The sequence below is a fragment of the Vanrija pseudolonga genome, chromosome 5, assembly GCF_020906515.1.
Source record: "Vanrija pseudolonga chromosome 5, complete sequence".
Classification (NCBI taxonomy): domain Eukaryota; kingdom Fungi; phylum Basidiomycota; class Tremellomycetes; order Trichosporonales; family Trichosporonaceae; genus Vanrija; species Vanrija pseudolonga.
Window position 1 is genome coordinate 921,382 of NC_085853.1, and position 17,144 is coordinate 938,525.

Below are 17,144 nucleotides of genomic sequence, written 5' to 3' on the forward strand. Positions count from 1 at the left end.
GACTCGGTTTTGATTTTCAGGCACAGGTGACGTTCAAAGTTGTTTGTGGCAGCAACCTCCCAACAACACACTTACAGGCCACATTTCATTTCCAAAACTGTACAATTAATATACACCGGGCTGCACCTTTTACAGGCAGTACCACTACACTCTATAGCACCGCAGTGCTTTTTTTCTTGGAGTTGTGCTGTCGCCTTCCATCAGTTCGCCCCGAACCCACCCCCCTTGACCAGGTTCTCGAGGAACGACTCCATCTCGGCCGAAAGTCCAACCCCGGATGTCGAGATCATGCTCGGGTTCACTGCGTGGCCGCCCAGCGGGCCAGAGTTGAGGTTGCTGGGCCGATTTGACGAACCAGGGCCAGTAGCCTCCGCTGCGGCGTCGATTGGTGGCATGTCGAGGTCCCACATCATCCCCGGTGTGAGGATGAGAGGGCGGTTGTCACCCTTGGCCGAGGTCCCACCGGTCTGGCCTGGTGACGTAGTGTCGCTGGCCGCGCTCGGGGTACGGAGAGACTTGCTGACAGGGATGTATGGACCCTGCGCGTAGAAGTGGTTCGTAGCAGGGTCCGACACTGAGTGTGTTGCCAGAGTTGGGTCAGAGAGGTGTGCCACCTGCTCAGACGAAAGGGCATTCGCAATCCGCTCTTTCACTGATGCTGCTGCCGCGGCATCATTCTGCGCAGAAGTATACCTGGTGTCGAAGTTGTCTGGAGGCGAGAGCGACTTGGACGTTGTTCTGCTCCAGTCGGCAACGATGTCTGGTACAGAGCTGACGGGGTCAACAATCACAGCCTCTAGAGTGGAGCGAGCTCAAACTTACAGTGGAGGCCAGAAGGTCATGGCTGAGGACACGGCCTTCGCATCACGCTCCCTGTCGCGCTGAACCTGCAAAGCCACATGGTCAAAGCCATCGGGGTTTGTCTTCGCTGCGTAAGCCGCGAGAACCTCGGGCGAAGGAGTGAGCCGCTCCATGGTGAGCATGACCTGCTCCAAAACGTCGCCGACGTCGGCCCATGCCCATCCCTGCGGAGTTAGCACGAGCATGATTACAGAAAGTCCAAAAATTACTCACAAGCTGTGCAAGAGCCGCGGTGCAGTAGCCGACTTCCTTCTGTTTCGTTTCCCACGTCCACCCGCTGCCGCCAGGAGTGTTGCTGGGGTATCCTTGCTCGTTTGTAGGGATCTCAGAGAGGAACTGGGCAATGGCGAGGAGAACACGGATCATGACCGAGGCAGCTAGCAGTGTGTGAGCAAAAAATGCGCAAAAATGTCTATCCGGCATGCAAGACACTCACATTGGACAAGGCCAGTTTCCTGGATCGACTGTGACTGGTCAGCTCATGCGTGTCTACCACAATCATACCTCAAACATATAGGTTTGCGATCGAGTGAGGGACAACACCAGGTCGATACTCTGCACATTGAGCTCTTCGAGCTCCGCAACTTGTTCCAGCTCGGGCCGCGTGTGGCTAGGACGAGCATCCGATTGGAGATATGCCTCCGACAGTGTCTTTCGGAACGCCAGTTGATCGTGGATTAGTTGCTGCATGATCAGGACGATGAAAGGACAGCTCTGCCTCAGCGCCGAGAGATACTGCGCGAGTCAGTAGTGTCGAAGACATGTGTACTCACGTGAATGGGCGAGAAACCTAGCAGCTCGTGTGCACAACTTGCGAGAAGCTCCACGACTCGAGTGTTGAGGTCCCGGTAGACGTCTTTCTGGTAGCCGGTTAGCACCCACGGGATCGATACGCCGTTGAGCCACGTACAACATCGCGCCACACGGCACGGCAGGTGTTGCAGAACTGAGCAACATCGACGCGGCCAGGTCGCTTGGCTGGCACCGCGAGCTTGCGTGCGACAGTGCGGGCAATAACAGCGAGGCGGTGGTACGTTGACGTGAAGAACTGGGGTACTGTTAGCCAACGCGGGCGGGAGTGGGGAGGATTGGTTTGGCCGTTGCGGCCATAACTCACCGACAGCGCCTTGAAGGTAGATGGCGGGAGACCGTCCTCGACGCGCAGCAGCCACGCTGCTGACGCCTCAATCTCCTCGTCGGGGCTGTTCAAGTAAGCGGTGTTCGGGAGGCTCGGGCTTGGTCGGAACTCACACTTTCGGTTCAGACCCGGATCCGGCAGCCCAAAAGGCGTCAGAAACGATCATTGTCCAGAACAGACGACTGTGGCATGTCAGAACGACGTACTCCCGGGTACGGCCGAGCGCTAGTTTGTCTCCCTCACCGTTGTTTCATCCGCTGCTGCCCGATACTGATGGGAAGCTCTGAGGGCTCGACGGGGATCTGCCCTGACGAGTCCCACATCAGTTCGAGGTGCTTCATTTGCTCGATGATGATGGAGTGAATCATTTGGGCTAGGGAGGAGTGTCAGGGAATGCGGTCATCATCCCCAACGCGTCGACCTACTCTCGAGAACGTTGGACAGGGCGCTGTCCTTGGTATCTGACATGTGGCAGAGCTGGGAATAGAGGGTGAGGGCTTGGGCGCCCGTGACCGAGGGCTTTCGAAGAATACCGTAGTGATCGATGAGTTTACGGGCACGCTCGGCCAGGGCGAGACAGACCTTGAGGCGGGCGCGGCCCCAATGCTGGCGTGCTTGGGATCCTGGGACCATCTGGTGGGCTTAGTAAGGGGGTATATTCAGTGGCGAATCGTTAGACCTACCCTACCAGTTCCAAGAATCACTGGGCGGTGAGCTGTCAGCAGCAACGCCATGGACGTACCTTTGGGGACCGTATGAGCTTTCGATGGGTCGACGCCTAGAATCTGCATGTCAGCGACGTGCCGGGGCAAACGCCACTCACCACTGGGTGGTCCGAAAACCGAGCAGCCCAGGCTTCCATCACCACGCATAGGACCTCTTGCGCGGGCGTTAGGCGATCGGATCGCTCGCCAGCTCGCTGCCATTCCATGTAGAAGGCCTCGGGGCTGATAGCAGGGAGGTTCAGATGGACGGCCTGAAAGAATACTTTGACGAGGTGCCGACTGAGTTCAAGACCCAGCGCCCTGTCCGCGAGGCGCTCGCCTACCTGTTCGGCCTGTGACCAACGCACAACGGCGTCTGGAGGGGCCCAGATCCGCCAAGGATCTTGTTCGACGGGGTCGTTGATGCGAATGATCTCCACGACGTCGTCCTCATCGTCATAATGCTGCCGTTTGCGCCGGCTGGAAGGCACCAGCGGGCCTGACCCATCCCCTTCGATCGAGTGCTCTCGTGTCTGTGCTTCTGCCATGGCCCGCAGAGTCGTTGTCTCCGGCCGCGGCGAGAGGCGAGGTGCCGGGCTGACCGAGGCCGACAGGCTGCCACTGCCCGCGCTCCTGCTAACGAAGCGGTCGGAGCGGGGGTCAAACACGCGGTCCATTGCAATCTGGGGAAACTTGGCGGGGTCCGTCTCAAAGAGATTGAGCGAGGACGACGAGCCGAGATTCTCAGCCGATAGGAGGACGTTGGACGATGTGCGAGGCGGAGGGGGAAGGGACGTTGGTACGGGCGTCGACATGACAGGCGCGGCAGTGGGGTTGATCAGAGCCTCCCAAGTGGCTTGGAGACTCATGTCGGTAGTAGGGAGTGGCGAGCTCACGCCTGATATTCTGCTGCTGTCCAGGTACGTATTCTCGTACGGGAAGGTCGTTGGGGTGAAGCCAGCAGCACCCCAGCTTGCAGCGAGATAATGGCCTCCTGTGGACTCGGGGTTGATGTACATTGCGGGCGGGGCGACATTTGGCGTAAGCGAGGCGTAGCTGAACTGCTCGCCAAAGAAGCCGGTGCCATTGATACCGCCAATGTCAGCAGCGTTGGACGAGGAGCCCTGCTGGGCTGATCCGCTGCTACTGCTGCCAATGCCGAGACCGCTGTCACCTCTGTCGATGCTCGAGCGGTCGCTGTGCGGGATTCCGCCGCCAACCTGGGAGGCAAAGTGGGGGGTGCCCTCGGCGGAACCACTGGCGCTGGCTGAAGAAGCCTCGAGCCCGCTTCCGTACATCTTCTTTGCCTCCTCGATGCGCTTGCCACCCTTGTTGGGCTTTGCCGGGTTGACAATCTGGTTGGTGGTGCACTTGATGCCCTTGGAGATGCAGTTTGAGCAGGACACCTCGGGGTGGTCGCGCACGAGCACGTGCAGCGGGGGCACAGCCTTTGATGGGTCGGCATCGGGCGGGGTCAGGAGGGACAGCATGTCACATCTGTGCAGCGGTGTGAGGACGAGTGCAAGTGCAGCGTGTGTGGGCCAACTCACTTTACACGACGAAGACGACAGGAGTCGCAGGCGACATTTTGACCTGGACCGTGTCAGCTTTGTTTGTTATCATTATTTTGGCGGGCGCGAGCCAGCGACTCACGCCTCTTCCTCTTCTCGGGACCTTGTTCGGGGGGTGAAGGCATGGTTAGTGATCGCGAGCGGCGAGGGCAAAGAGGAACCGCCAAAGGCGATGTCCTGGTGTGTGGGTTTATGCTTTATGCGCCTGGGAGCGCTACCGCGATCAACATATGACGACGCGAGTCGCCGAAGTGGGTCTGGTTCGGAGCGAGGGGACCGAGGGGGGTGACAGCGGGCCGGGGAACGGGCCTGAGGGAGTTGAGTCGGGTTGAGTCCGAGTCGACGGGATGACTGGGCTAGCGTGGTATTGGAAGGGGGTGTACGATGCCCAGTGCCGTTAGGTTGCTAAGCTCGAGGGAGGTTTGTTGAATGGCGATCTGACGACGATGAGTGAGGCGATGATGGATGGGCGCGCCGAGGGGTGGGGCGTTGGAGCAGCAAGATGGCCAACCGTCGGCCCGGCGGAGATAATCGCCGGTGTAGGGTGGGGGAGTGTAAAGATGATGTTTTGCGAGGTATGCCCGTGTCTCTCTCTCTTGTCTCGCGTAGTGTTTTTGTTTTGTCGTCGCAATTGAGTCGACACTGCAAATGATGCACTCACACACTTGCGAGTCGCCGCGGCGGCGGCGCAATGTGCAGACACGACACTGAGATTCGGCACGGACGGCGCGTGATAGACTGAGAGCCCACAAGCCCGAGGCGGCAAGGTAAGGGGCGAGAGATGGCAAAAGTATAATCAGGCCGCCGCCGCCGCCGCCCACCCTCGACGACTGACCCTCAACTCGCTCGCCTAGGCCGGCAGGAAGTGGTCCGCGCGGCAGCAGGGACAGCAGCAGCACAGGGGTACAGTGACGCGGAGTGACCGGATCAAAAATCCACTTCGGGTCGGGCAACAAACGGCGTGCTAGCTGGATCCGATTCTGTCCTCTTCTCGCCAGAATAGCACTAATCAGCACCACCTCGTGCTGCTCCATTAAGCCCACCGACACCCTCATTCCAGCTTGGCGTCGTCAGTCGCGCTACTTTGTTACACATCGATCTGCGGCTGGGCGCGGCTGGCCTGCCATGTCAAGGGTGCTTGCTGCACAGCAACGGTCGCCAACGTTGCCTTGTCGGGTCTGTCCCACGGGTCATGCTATGCAAACTTGCCGCCTCGGTCGGCTGAAACAAGTGCAGGGTGACGGCACGCCGTTATCTGGCCCGGCCCCACCGTCGACAACGGGGCGGTACAGCCGCATTCAACGGAGCGCAGCAAACGAAGCGGGCAACTGTTGCATGTACCGTGTGGTTGTGCATCACGGACTGCGCTGATGTTATGCGCGACTTCTCCTATGCCGCCGTTGCATGCATTGATGGCCATATAGAAAGCAACAATGACCGATACCCGAAGGGTAGGACCGCAGGGGCCAGGGCGCAGCCAGCCCGACCCCGAGCCCCGACCCCCCGAAGCCACCACCCACCCCGGCCACCCCGGGCACGGAATAGTGTGAGATCCAGCAAACGATCCAACAAAAGTTAGTTCACACCGAGCCAGCGAGCCAGCGGCCAGCCAGCGGGTGACGCGAGCTGAGGTGTACCCACTGCACGGTACACGGGCCGGCACACGCCCCGAGCACCCGCGACCCACGGGGCGATATGTACAGCCCTGCTGCTTCTCTGCCTGTCTGGCTCAGTCAGCGAGGAATGCCAAGGACAAGTGGCACCACGCGCAGCAGATGACGGCAGCTACGGGAGGGGTGCGACGCGCCCCCAGCGCCGCCGCTGTCCGCAGGCAGTTCCGGCTCCGAGAGACGGGGTGGCGCGGTGATCGGGTGGGGCAGCGGACTGGGGTGGTGTGTTAGTGTGCGCCACGGTGCGCGGGGGGGGAACGCTGGCAGCTCTCCAGCTCGCCAGCCCGGCCCAGCCCTCCCTCTCTCCCTGTGCGGCGGTGCAGCGTGCACGCTCGAACGACGGAATAACGGGCCGGTCAAGAACGCGGCGACGTGGCGAGCTCTCGCTGCGAGTGCGAGGAGCGCGAGCAGCACGAGGGAAGGCAGGGCGCAGACCCCGCCGCCGGAAGCCGTCGGTTCCGGTCGAGGCGGCGGTGCGTGTGGCGGTTTCTGTTGTTTTGTCATAAGCGCGGGTGGGTGGGTGGGTCGATGGGCGCTCGCTGGTTTCGGCCCACTGCGATCAGCAGCGGCATGCTGGGACGACCCTCGTCTCAAGGTTTAGCTGCAGGCACAGACAGACAGGGTGAGCAAGCATACATGCGACACAACACGGAGACGCGCGACGCTCGCTCGCTTCGGTGGCACGGTGGCCCCAGTGACGCACGGATGAGCGCACGCAGCACGAGGCACTGGTTCCCTCGTCATGGTGGGCTCGAGATCGCCGTCGACAACGACGACACACGACACACCTGTCCGTTCCCTTGGAACGAGCACATGCCACAGGCTCTAGCCGACGCTTGGCGCTGGCACTGGCACTGGCACTGGCACTGGTAAGTGACGCACGAGGCACTGCTGCCCACCCCAAAAGATCGCCCGCCCGCCCGCCCGCCCGCCAGTCGTCGACAGTAACACCTGTCCACCTGTCACCTGCCATCTGTCCCAGCTGTCCCCCTGGAACGAGCAACCCGGCTCCATACCAGCATCACGAGGAAACGGCTGAACAAAACGGCTGAACGGGCACTGTCGTCGGAGCCGACACGCCGCAATGCCACAAAAGACGGGGCACGCGTGGGTGTCATCTCCGTTCGACGCGGTGCGCCACGCCACGCACGTCGACAGCTACGAGAATCCCGGGCGTGGCGTGCGACAGGCGGACGGCAGAGACAGATCCAGTGATCGTGCGATTCAACGACACGATCGCCGCGGAACGGATCGTTTCAGCGCGAGGTTCATGCCGCGGTCGTCGGTCGTCTGGCACCCCGAATCTCCGTCATGCTCGGCCTCGTCGGCCTTCCGCGAAGTGCGGAGGCGTGGGTGTACATATTTGTCCCGCTCCCCCGGCCATGCCCGAGCGTGCCGCTGCCGAGTATGTTCCGCGGCGCTCGTTGCTCTCCGTCAAGTCGAGGGGTCAGTGGCATTGGGTTGGGGGGCTGTTGTGGCCATGTGCTCCGTGTGGCGTTCTTGGTGTGTCTCGCTCTCGGGCGACGAGTCGACTGGGCTCTTCCCACTGACTTGGACGACTGGAGTAGCCGCACAACTCGTCGGGCCGCCTTGCAAAATCACTTATACTTCTCACAAAACGTCTACCCAGAGGCGGCCTCACCTATGTGTAGCTGCCACCGCTAACCTATTCTGCCTTGTATGCACACTGAATTACACCACGCTCCTCTCTACTTGTACCCCATGTTGTCCTCGAGGACGCGCATGAACGCAATGACGCGCTCCTCGTCCCAGCGGCGGCCGGCGACCTGAACAGCGACAGGCAGTCCGGCCATCTTTGTCGCGTCGTATGCTGGGTCGTCGCCGCCGTACACGCGCTTCTCGAGCAGCCACGAGCCCGTGCTGCCGGCAGTGTAGTCGGCGGGCGCGGCGTCTTTGTCCGGGTCGACACGCGTGATGGGCACAACGCCGACAGTCGAGTCGAGCACGTTGTAGAAGATGGTGTGGATCGCCAAAGGCGACAGCTCCTTGGTCCGACCGTGCTCCAGCGCTGGAACAGCCTGCACGGGGCTCAGGATGAAGTCGTACTGCTCCTCCTCCCACGCCGCCTTGTAAAACGCCTCGATGTAGTCGTTGCGCGCGGCGGTCCAGTCCCAGTACTCGGCGGCACTCTTGGGCTTGGAGGCGGCTGGGGCCATCAGCAACAGTAAAAACGAACTCCAACTGTAGCCAACTCACACATGATCTCGCCGAACAACTGGTCCTTGAGGAGCAGTCGCACGATCGTCGCAGCGAGCGAGGTCACAAAGCTGGGAAGACGGGTGCCGAGGGTCACGAGCTGCATCGACGGCTCCATGGGATCAGGGCCAAGGTTTCCAAGCAGCTGCTTGTATCCCTCGGCCGAGCTGAGCGCCGAGAAGATCTTGAGAGCCTGCCAAACTGAGAGAGGGTCAGTGCAACCCCGGCGGTGCACATACTGGGGATAGGTGGGCGGAACTCGGACACGTCGTGGCCGAGCTCGCGGAGCTTGGCGACCGACTCGTGGACCGCACGCGCGCACGCCGGGCTTGTCTTGACGAGCCCATCGTCGACCCAGTACCCGATCTTGAGCTTGGGAGCCAGCTTGGCCTCCCTCCATGGCAGGGGGATGACATATTCGGCAAGGAACTTGCCCTCGGCAATCTCCTCGTTGACGAGGTTGATCATTGCACGGGACGCAAACTCGATCTCGGCGACAGTGCGCGCCATGGGGCCGACAACAGGCTGGAAGCATCAGTGGCGCTGCTACCGGTGGCTCACGCACCTTGATACCATCAAAGCCCTGGATGATCTTGCGCGTGCCGGCGGCGGGCCAGCGACCCACGGTGGGTTTGAGGCCCACACAGCCCGAGTACGCCGCGGGAATACGGAGGGAGCCTCCGACTGTAGCCGTCAGTGATAGCCGTCGGCCCCGACATACTGTCACTTCCCCAGCCGAGGGGGGTGCCACGGAGCGTCACGAGCGCTGCCTCGCCTCCCGAGCTTCCACCAGGGGTACGGGCCGACGAGTAGGGGTTGGTCGACGTCCCGAACACGGGGTTGGAGCACTCGAACGCCAGGAGCGTCTGCGGGATGTTGGTCTTGGCGTAGGGGAAGCCGCCGCCCTTGCGGAACAGCTTGACGAGCTGGCAGTACGTGAGTATTGGCTCTACGGCACTTCAGTGCCACACTTACTCCGCCCTCATCCGCCTCCTCGGTCGTAGGGTCGTAGCAGTGGCTGGGGGTCAGCGGAGGACAGAACAATACCCTACATTGAACAACCCAGCGATGTGTCAGTGCCCTTGATGTTGTATGTATCTGTGGTCGCGTCAGTACGCCTCTGAATGGCGTGATTTTCTTCTCCTCCTCACCTTTGAAGCTGGACGGCAGGCCCCAGAAGGCTCCTTCGGCCTTGCCACTGGCCTTGAACGCGGCATCCTGCGCACGCGCGTCGGCCAGAGCCTCACGGAACAGCACTGCAAACGAGCGTGAGCGAGTGCTCCGAGGCCCTGCGCAATGCACTTGCGCACTCACCCTCCGTCAAGCAGTTGGTCTTGCGGTGGGCCGCACAAGCTGCGCGGATCTAGGTGTTGTCAGCGCCGTGTTGCCGAGGCGATTGATTTCCGGCGACACGAAGCGAGGTGTTGCTCTCTTGGCCCTGCCCGTGCGCAGCTGCTTTACTCACAAACGCAATCGTCACACGTTCGCTTGTCCAGCCCGACTTCTTGGCCTTAAGGTTGGCCACAATGTCCTCGGGGCTGAGGGTGGGTGGTTAGCTGGCCGAAGGCGGAGCGGACCTCGGTCCGATCACTTGGCCGTCGGCTTTCGCTTTCGGGCCCTCGTCATGTCGCTGAGGTTGCGCGACCAGCAGGGCAATGCCTCGGCTGTCACTGGGTCCCGACGCGCGCCGAACGACGCGACAGCGGCCGCCACCTCGTGCACACCGGACCCTTGACCCTCTCTCACTCTACCCCCCCCCCTGCCGCACGGGCCTCGACTCACGACAGGAGCAACACTTCGTCGTCCTCTGGGTGGTCGGCTGCGAGGCCAAGCTCCTTCTCCATTTCGGAGACGAGCTTGTCCTGGTGCGCGAGCTTGTTGGCTGAGACTTCCTTTGTGGGTGTGACCATTGTGCAGTGGGTTGAGGTGAGCTGGAGGTTCAATATTGAAAGAGAAGCACTTGTTGTTGGGGTTGTAGTCGTGACTGCCTGACCTGCCTGACCTGCCTGGCGCGCCTGAACGCGCGTTTGTAGTAGCCGGTATTCAGTTGCCAAGTTAATCCGCTGCGTCCAGCCAACCTCGGCGGCCGGGTTGCCGGGGAACCAAACTCTCCCACGGTCGAGCAAGATTGCCCACTTGTATTCAGTTGCTTCATCTCACTGTCAAAGCAAGAAGGTCGCATCGAAGCCGACGCGACGCGCCGCCAAGCGCAGTTGAGATTGAAGTGGATTGACCATGGACCAAGTCTCGTGCAATGTCGTTGTCGTAGTCTATGCATACGGAAAACTCGGAAGGACCGCTGCGGCACAGGCACTGTGGAGCCGCCGGCTCGTCGTGAAGAGGAGGAAAGAAAGTCTAGACAATGACGTAGAGGGGGGCATTTGAACGGGGCAAGTGAAAGTCAACTTGCCCACGGTGGAGGCGGGATGCCCGTCGGCCATGACTTTGGTGTTGACGGCCCTCCACTCCTCTTGCCCCCTGCGCATTGTCGCAGACCTCTGGCCCCACTGCGGTCGCCATCTGTGCCCCCCGTCGCCCCTTCACTCACCCAGCGAGCGCCAAGCAGCAGCAGCAGCAAGCACGACGCCGTGACATTGCCAGGTCTGGTCCAGTCACGACTTTGCAGGAACACTACAACCTTTGTATTGCTCATCCTCGTCGTCCTCAATATCCGGCAACTCTTTGTTCTTCGTCCTTTTATCAGTCTTCATCTTTTCCTACTTCACAGTCTGCTGGACACGAGACGCCACCACCACCGCGACCTCCCCCCTCACCTTCACCTCCTTGACCCAGTGGCACTTTACGCCCTCCTGCTGCAATCACCGTATACACCGTCCGACGTTTGTCTCGCACCCCTCCCCCCGGTGGTAAACTGCGCTTGGTGCCGAATCCCAAGCCTTCGTCAGCGTTCCCGGGCACCCCGGCATCTACCTGCAAACCACAACGTAGCACACACATTGCAGACCGCCACTTGCTACATTGTCTACACCAACAACCACACGTCCACACACACCAACCCCTTCAGACGCTTTGCCGTCGCTGTGACACTCATTGAGCCGGCCTTGCTTCGATTTCCCTTCTCAACCTTGCTTCCTTCGGGACACCACAACTCCTACAAGCCATGGAACAGTCACCAGAGTACGAGGACATCCTCGACGACGAGACCCTCGCCCCACTCAAGCGTAACCACGCTTGTCTCCAAGTGCGTGTGTGCTCTGAACGCCAGACGCGCGTTGCGCGTACAATCCGGCCGCCGTCGGCTTGCCGAAATCAGTTGCCGTGCTAACACCCCGCCCAGTGCAAGAAACGCAAAGTCAAGTGCGATGCCGTTCGCCCCACATGCAACCCATGCTTGAGGTCGCACGCGCATGCTCTCCGCTCGGCCCAGCGCAACAAGTCACGGCCGCCACCCCTCGTGTGCTCGTACGCCGAGGGCGATGAGGAGGAGATGGCGGCAGCCGAAGCCGAAGCGCAGAGGAAGCGCACAGCCAACGGCACTGCTGGACCAGGTCTGGCCAAGCGCAGCGCGATCGGTCTCGACCGCATTGGACGGGAAAAGAACGTCCGCGTCGAGGAGGAGAAGGACACACTGCGCGCTCGCATCGCCGAGCTGGAAGCTCGGATTGCAGCGCTTACTACCGATCCTGTCCCGCCTGTGCCTCCACTTGCCCAAAGCTCTCTTTACAGCGGCATGGCCAACAAGCCTGGCGTGACGATTGACAAGAACGGGTTCAACCCAATCGCGATGGGCAACTCTTCTACCCTCAACGGCCCAGAGGCAGGCAAGAATGGACACGTGCCCCCACCTATTCTGCACATTGAGACCGGCGAGCCCGGCAACTTCCAGACGTTTGACTTCTCCAACCTCCTGGTGCTGCCCGCCAACTGGCCCAAGAACCTGCCATCGCCGGCGATTCTCGAGCACCTCATCGACACTTTCTTCCAGTGCGAGCCTCAGATGCCACGCATCATCCACCGCTCCAGCCTCATGGCCCGCCTCAAGCTCCCACCGACGTCTGATGACTTTCCTTTCCCGGGCTTGTTGCACGCAATTTGTGCTTCAGCCGCACCCCATACACCGTGGACGACGACTCTGCAGCCTGAGGAGCTCGAGGCAACACGTATGCGCCACATTGCCCTTGGTCTCGACCTCGAGTCGTGCGAGGACTTTGCCATGGCGCAAGCCGAGGCCGCCGAACGGTGTATCCGCCACAGCACCGTCATGTGCGTGATGGGCCCGGGATCGTTCATCTTTGACGTCCTCCGAGCACATGTACGTGGCAAATGGAGGGGAGGATACTAACCCGCCCAGCTCGTTCTCAGCAATGTGTACTTTACAAAGAACATGCCGTTGCGGTCGTGGATCACGGCGGGTACGCCGGGACGGCTCATCAAGGCGCTCGAGCTCATCAACAGGAACCGTGGGTTAAGATACTGCTCAATGTCTAACCCCTCACAGCTCGTAAATCTGACAAGGGCACCCTCATGCCCGATTGTGCAAGCGACCGTGACCGTGAAGAGCGATACGCCACAGTCTGGATGGCGTACCTGACGGAATCAACCCTGTCTGTCAACTCTGCCTGGTCGCAGAGTCTGGAAGTCGATGAGATCGGCATCCCGCTGCCGACAAGTAACGACGAGTTCAACCAGAAGAATGACTTCTTCGGTATGATGAAGCCCAACCCTCAGAACGCGCACGAGCACGACGTGTTGGTGAAGTATGTATCAATCAATAGCAAGCCTGGAGCTAACGCGCGACAGCCACCCCGTCATCGACCCATTCGTGCTCGTCATCAAGTGCTCGCTCCTCCTCGGACGAGCGGCAAAGTGGATCCGCCAGTGGCAGCAGAGAGTAATGCAGCCTGGTGACGAGATGGAGGGCCTCAAGAGCTCGACATTCATCCAGCTCAACGGCGACATCTTTGCGTTCCAGCTCAGCCTCCCGTCGCACCTCAAGAACATTTACCGAAGCATTGATGCCGGCAACGCGGCCAGCGCGTTCACCGCCGACATTATGAGCCTTCACGTGTTCCCCAACCTGGCGATCTTGTTGCTGCATGAGCAGTTCGTCGACTGGACCGGCCGCGAGACGGCTGCGCACAGTCAGATCCAGAAGGCATTCGAGGCGATCGTGGGCTACATCCACCTGGTGCCGTCGCAGCTCGACATTACGCACCTGTTGACGCCGCTTCTCACCTTCTCCCTCTTCACTGTTGGCCGGTTCATCAACAAGTTTATTGCCCGTGCCAACAAGCTCCAGCAGTATGCCCAGGCGAGCCGCTGGCGGACGGATTTGATGGCCATCATGGACAGTGAGTTACAAAGGATCCCCCAACGATCAGCCCTAACCCCCCAGTGATGCGTCGCTATGGAGGCAAGCACGCACTCGGGCAACAGCTCGGAGCCTACCTCGCCAACTACCAGCGGATGCAGGAGGACGGAACGCTGCAGATTGAGGACTCGCAAATAGATGGATCGTGCCACGCTGCTATCCCGAAGGCGTCGCTCACGTCTGTGACGCCCCAATCGAGCGCGACGCCCAAGTCGACCCCGGGGGGTGCACCTTCGACGATCGGCTCCGACTGCCTGGACTGGAACTTGGCATCGGGCGTGGCGTCTGGGGCCGGCACGAGTCCCGCAATCCCCTCGCTCGGCAGCAGCGGACAAACACCCGAAAGCGTCGGCGCCGCAAGCTCGTCTTCCGGCGGCAACGCTCATGGTGTCCACAACCTGGGCTTGCCGTCAGCCAATCTGTCGGGCTTGGACGCCTCGTCGCTCATGGATGCTCAGGGGCAGGGCGCGACCCTTTTCGACCCAACGTTGCTCGACTTCCTAGATCCTTCGAGCGCACAGGCCGCATCATTCAGCACAGGGATCGGCGGCGGCAAGCACGGCGCCAACGACGCGACATTCCTTGCAGAGCTGGTGAGCGGGGACGCACAGGCCTGGGGGGCGCAGTACTTTGCTCAGTCATGAGTGATAACATGGCTGGCTGGAGGGGTTAGAACGGGGCGAGGTTACCCTATACGCGATAAGGACACGGACGCACCAATGGGGGGCCTTGGTTGGACGGGCGCTCGCGTTAGACGAGCTGAGGCTGGCGTTGTTGTGGTGGCGCGGCGCTCGTGTGGTGGCGCAATCAATTTGTAGTAGTAGACAGGCCTTTTGGAGGCCGAGGTTTGTAATTTGTGTGATTGTATTGGATGGATGTAGGATTGTGCGTGCGTGTGTGGGTGCGCTGGCGTGTGGCGTCGAGGCTGGGTGGACTTGTCAGCTGACGTCAGCTGAGGTTGAGGTATTAAACCAAGAAGCGACAGGGCGACAAGGGCGACAAGGGCGAGAATGGCTGCCACGTTGGTCGATATCGATATCTTGGTGTTTATTGCTGCTCCCTTGCCCGTCTCGAGGAGGAGCCGAACGGGGCGAGCAGTGACAACGTTGCTCGCGTCAGCACCAGCAAGGGACGTGCGAGTGGCGGCCGTGTGGTCACGAAGCGATGGCCATGTGCGGCAGTGGTCTCCACCGCTCGCTCGGGCTTCCAAGCCCCAGTCCAGCGTCGTCTGCCAGGCAGTCATTGATCGGGGCAGGCAGGCGGCCGTCTGCCGAATGTAAATACACATGTATGTATGTAAGCCAGTCAGCCAGCTACGCCACAGCTATTCTCAGCGAAGCGGTGCGCGCGGCGGGGCCGTGCTCGTGCGTGGCTTGGTTACCTGGCGGCGGCACGATCGGCAGCATGCAAACTCGACAAAGTCGGCGCGCGACCATCAAACTCGCTAAGACGCAGTGGCGGTCGCACGCAGGCTTGCTTGCTTACACCAGCCAACCCGCCGCCGGGGCAACAATGATGGCGCTCTCAACACCACTGCCGCTCGGCTCTCGCCGCATTCTGCCGCCGGCGGGTCAGGAGCCTGTGGGGAATGTGGCGCCGCCGTGTGCGTGTCGCCGAGTTACACCGACCTGAGTGAGGCATTTAGCTTGTGAGACCGACCTTGTCTGAGGTGCTGTTGTGTGAAGTGCCGTTGCCGTCGTGTCTGGGCCTGCTGCGCCGGATGATCTGCGAGCGAGCTTGGCGCGTCGTGTTACATGTCGCGGGGGGACGCTAGCGGCGAGGACGGCGAGGAGGGCGCACGCGCGAGGCACTCGCACGCTGTACGCTGTATTTCGTAGCATACATGCATCACACACGCTGCCTGCCACTGGCTACTGCGCTCCCCCAACAATCAACCTGCATACGTACCCACTTAATTTCTTTCCCTCACCCTCATCCCCCTCACCTCACCCGACATCGTCCCCTCCCCCACAACCCTGACGCCACGCGACAAGGCCACTCGCCACCCGCTGTTCTGCCCCCATGGGTCTATTGTGCTCGGTGGCGCAGGTAGTAGCGGTGAGTGCCGCTGTGTGCCCTTTTGGCACCCACCGTCCCATTACGTGCGGTTGCGCGTGTCGGCCGGGCCGAAAGCAGCCAGCACGGCGCGTTCGGCACTGGCGGCCGGGCGGGGTTACGCGCGGGGCTGCGTCGGCGGTGTCGGTGCTCGGGAGATCTGTGAGTCAGTCAGTCTGAGGTGCTGCTTGCGGCTGCGGCAGAATACGAGACTGCTGCTGGTGGTCGCCGCACGCACACATGGCCGTGGCGCACGATGGGAACAGTACATGCAGCGTGCGTGTATATCCAGAGCGAGCTAGCCAGCCGCCCGTCGTCACTGCCCAGCGAGCCAGCAAGCCAACGCCGCGTGCATATTCCCGAGCGGCGGAAGAAGACGTCTTGGGCGAGGTATCCGCCGCGGCGCTCGCGCTTGGTTGTGGTTTGGGCAGGCAGGCAGGCAGGCAGGCAGGCAGGCAGGCCCGCGGGCATGCGGACGGGAAATCCGCCGGCCTGCGCTGCTTGTGGGTGTGTGCGTGCAGAATGAAGTGAGCGAGCTCGCCACGCGGCGGTGGTGGCGGCGTGGTGGCGGTGGTGGCGTAGTGGCTCAAGTGGCGCCGCCCAGGGCTCGGTGGGAATCGGCAGTAGTGGTGAGTGAGTTGGTGCGTGACCTGTCGAGTTCGAGGCGCGGATTGGATTGGCCCACGGCCTGCTCGCTGACACTGTTTCAGCCTGTTGGCGTGGTGGGTGGTGGGTGGTGGGTGGTGGGGGGTGGGGGGTGTGGCCTGGCCTGCTTGCTGAGAGAGGAACGAGTCAAACTGCCCTTCCGCTGTACTGACTTGCTGCGGACCACGCCGCAGGCCGCGTCTCGCGCTAACAGTCTTCTGGCCGCGGAACACGGGTCATCGGATGTTCGGATGCTAATGTAGCGGTAGCCGTGAGTGATGCAAGTCGCCCACCTCTCCCTTGGTTTGGCACGCGGCCGGCTGCTGCACACCGCCTATGTATTCCAGATTCAGCGCTGCTGCGGCTGCAGCTTGAGCAGACGGACGCACTGCACGCACGCACACAGAGTCGATCTATACTGGTCTGCAAGCCCGCATGCACGCCCGCACGCACGCACGCACCCACGCCCGCACGCACACACCACGTCTGCGCTGCCGAATGTATGCACACCTGACCGAGGGACCGAGCGACCAAGCGACCAACCACTCCCAACTCCAGATTCGCCGCCGGCCCCCCCGCGCCACCCCGTGTCGCCTACTCTCGCGATTTGTATTATTCTCGCGACGCGGATTTGTATTCCCAGTTGCCTCCCTCCTCCCCTGTGCGCCTCGGGCGGGCTGGCAATTTGGATCAAGACCGCACTCGAGCTGCGCCTGCCTGCGCGCACACGCCACCGAGATGAGCGTCCGGCGTGGCGTGGCGCGTGGCGTGCCAGGGTGTAGCAGTGAGCAGTGAGCAGTGTGCGGGCATGCAGAGTGTCGTCTACTGCTGCCGACTGCTGCCTCGTCGCTGCTGCCTGCTGCCAGAAGCGCCTCGTCGCCGCCGCCTCCCTCCGCCGCCGCACACCACACCACACACCACCAGGGCCCTCGCCTTGCCACGGCGCAAAAG

The 17,144-nt window shown here is 61.5% G+C and overlaps 3 protein-coding genes across 5 annotated transcripts; 1 reads left to right on the top strand and 2 right to left on the bottom strand.

The window, feature by feature from the left end:
- Nucleotides 1-200: 200 nt before the first annotated feature.
- LOC62_05G007039 (uncharacterized protein) lies at nt 201-4,910 on the bottom strand (the record flags this gene model as incomplete). The annotated part of the gene is made up of 17 exons (XM_062773563.1): nt 4,357-4,910; nt 4,254-4,296; nt 3,051-4,200; nt 2,823-2,949; nt 2,742-2,784; nt 2,683-2,702; nt 2,425-2,632; nt 2,243-2,372; nt 2,113-2,181; nt 1,979-2,063; nt 1,777-1,909; nt 1,635-1,731; nt 1,368-1,596; nt 1,298-1,327; nt 1,075-1,238; nt 823-1,025; nt 201-771 (listed from the first exon to the last, which is right to left on the bottom strand). The coding sequence occupies exons 13-17, from the start codon at nt 1,549-1,551 to the stop codon at nt 201-203; spliced, it is 1,152 nt and encodes a 383-aa protein (XP_062629547.1). The 5' UTR covers nt 1,552-1,596; nt 1,635-1,731; nt 1,777-1,909; nt 1,979-2,063; nt 2,113-2,181; nt 2,243-2,372; nt 2,425-2,632; nt 2,683-2,702; nt 2,742-2,784; nt 2,823-2,949; nt 3,051-4,200; nt 4,254-4,296; nt 4,357-4,910.
- A 2,633-nt stretch (nt 4,911-7,543) lies between these two features.
- faah-1_1 (Fatty acid amide hydrolase 1) lies at nt 7,544-10,098 on the bottom strand. 2 transcript variants are annotated; one of them, XM_062773565.1, is made up of 11 exons: nt 9,944-10,098; nt 9,627-9,699; nt 9,476-9,524; nt 9,313-9,417; nt 9,214-9,259; nt 9,137-9,179; nt 8,883-9,087; nt 8,727-8,845; nt 8,401-8,686; nt 8,162-8,362; nt 7,544-8,111 (listed from the first exon to the last, which is right to left on the bottom strand). In XM_062773565.1, the coding sequence occupies exons 1-11, from the start codon at nt 10,069-10,071 to the stop codon at nt 7,654-7,656; spliced, it is 1,713 nt and encodes a 570-aa protein (XP_062629548.1). In that variant the 5' UTR covers nt 10,072-10,098; the 3' UTR covers nt 7,544-7,653. The 2 variants fall into 2 exon arrangements, with proteins under 2 accessions (XP_062629548.1, XP_062629549.1); XM_062773564.1 differs by having other exon boundaries at nt 9,313-9,450.
- A 572-nt stretch (nt 10,099-10,670) lies between these two features.
- LOC62_05G007041 (uncharacterized protein) lies at nt 10,671-14,386 on the top strand. Of its 2 annotated transcripts, XM_062773566.1 has the most exons (7): nt 10,671-11,363; nt 11,460-12,434; nt 12,474-12,582; nt 12,621-12,879; nt 12,923-13,473; nt 13,518-14,156; nt 14,214-14,386. In XM_062773566.1, the coding sequence occupies exons 1-6, from the start codon at nt 11,283-11,285 to the stop codon at nt 14,135-14,137; spliced, it is 2,595 nt and encodes an 864-aa protein (XP_062629550.1). In that variant the 5' UTR covers nt 10,671-11,282; the 3' UTR covers nt 14,138-14,156; nt 14,214-14,386. The 2 variants fall into 2 exon arrangements, with proteins under 2 accessions (XP_062629550.1, XP_062629551.1); XM_062773567.1 differs by having other exon boundaries at nt 13,518-14,386.
- The last annotated feature ends 2,758 nt before the right edge of the window (nt 14,387-17,144 follow it).

What these genes read in the sequence shown, in the direction of transcription:
- faah-1_1 (XM_062773564.1), bottom strand. Translation starts at nt 10,071, where the DNA reads ATGGTCACACCCACAAAGGAAGTCTCAGCCAACAAGCTCGCGCACCAG. An exon ending in GACGAAGTGTTGCTCCTGTC is followed by an intron (nt 9,700 to 9,943) that starts GTGAGTCGAGGC and finishes ACCCACCCTCAG; the next exon opens with CCCCGAGGACATTGTGGCCA. An exon ending in ACATCGCTGGGTTGTTCAAT is followed by an intron (nt 9,180 to 9,213) that starts GTAGGGTATTGT and finishes GCTGACCCCCAG; the next exon opens with CCACTGCTACGACCCTACGA.
- LOC62_05G007041 (XM_062773567.1), top strand. Translation starts at nt 11,283, where the DNA reads ATGGAACAGTCACCAGAGTACGAGGACATCCTCGACGACGAGACCCTC. An exon ending in TTGACGTCCTCCGAGCACAT is followed by an intron (nt 12,435 to 12,473) that starts GTACGTGGCAAA and finishes TAACCCGCCCAG; the next exon opens with CTCGTTCTCAGCAATGTGTA. An exon ending in CGAGCTCATCAACAGGAACC is followed by an intron (nt 12,583 to 12,620) that starts GTGGGTTAAGAT and finishes AACCCCTCACAG; the next exon opens with CTCGTAAATCTGACAAGGGC.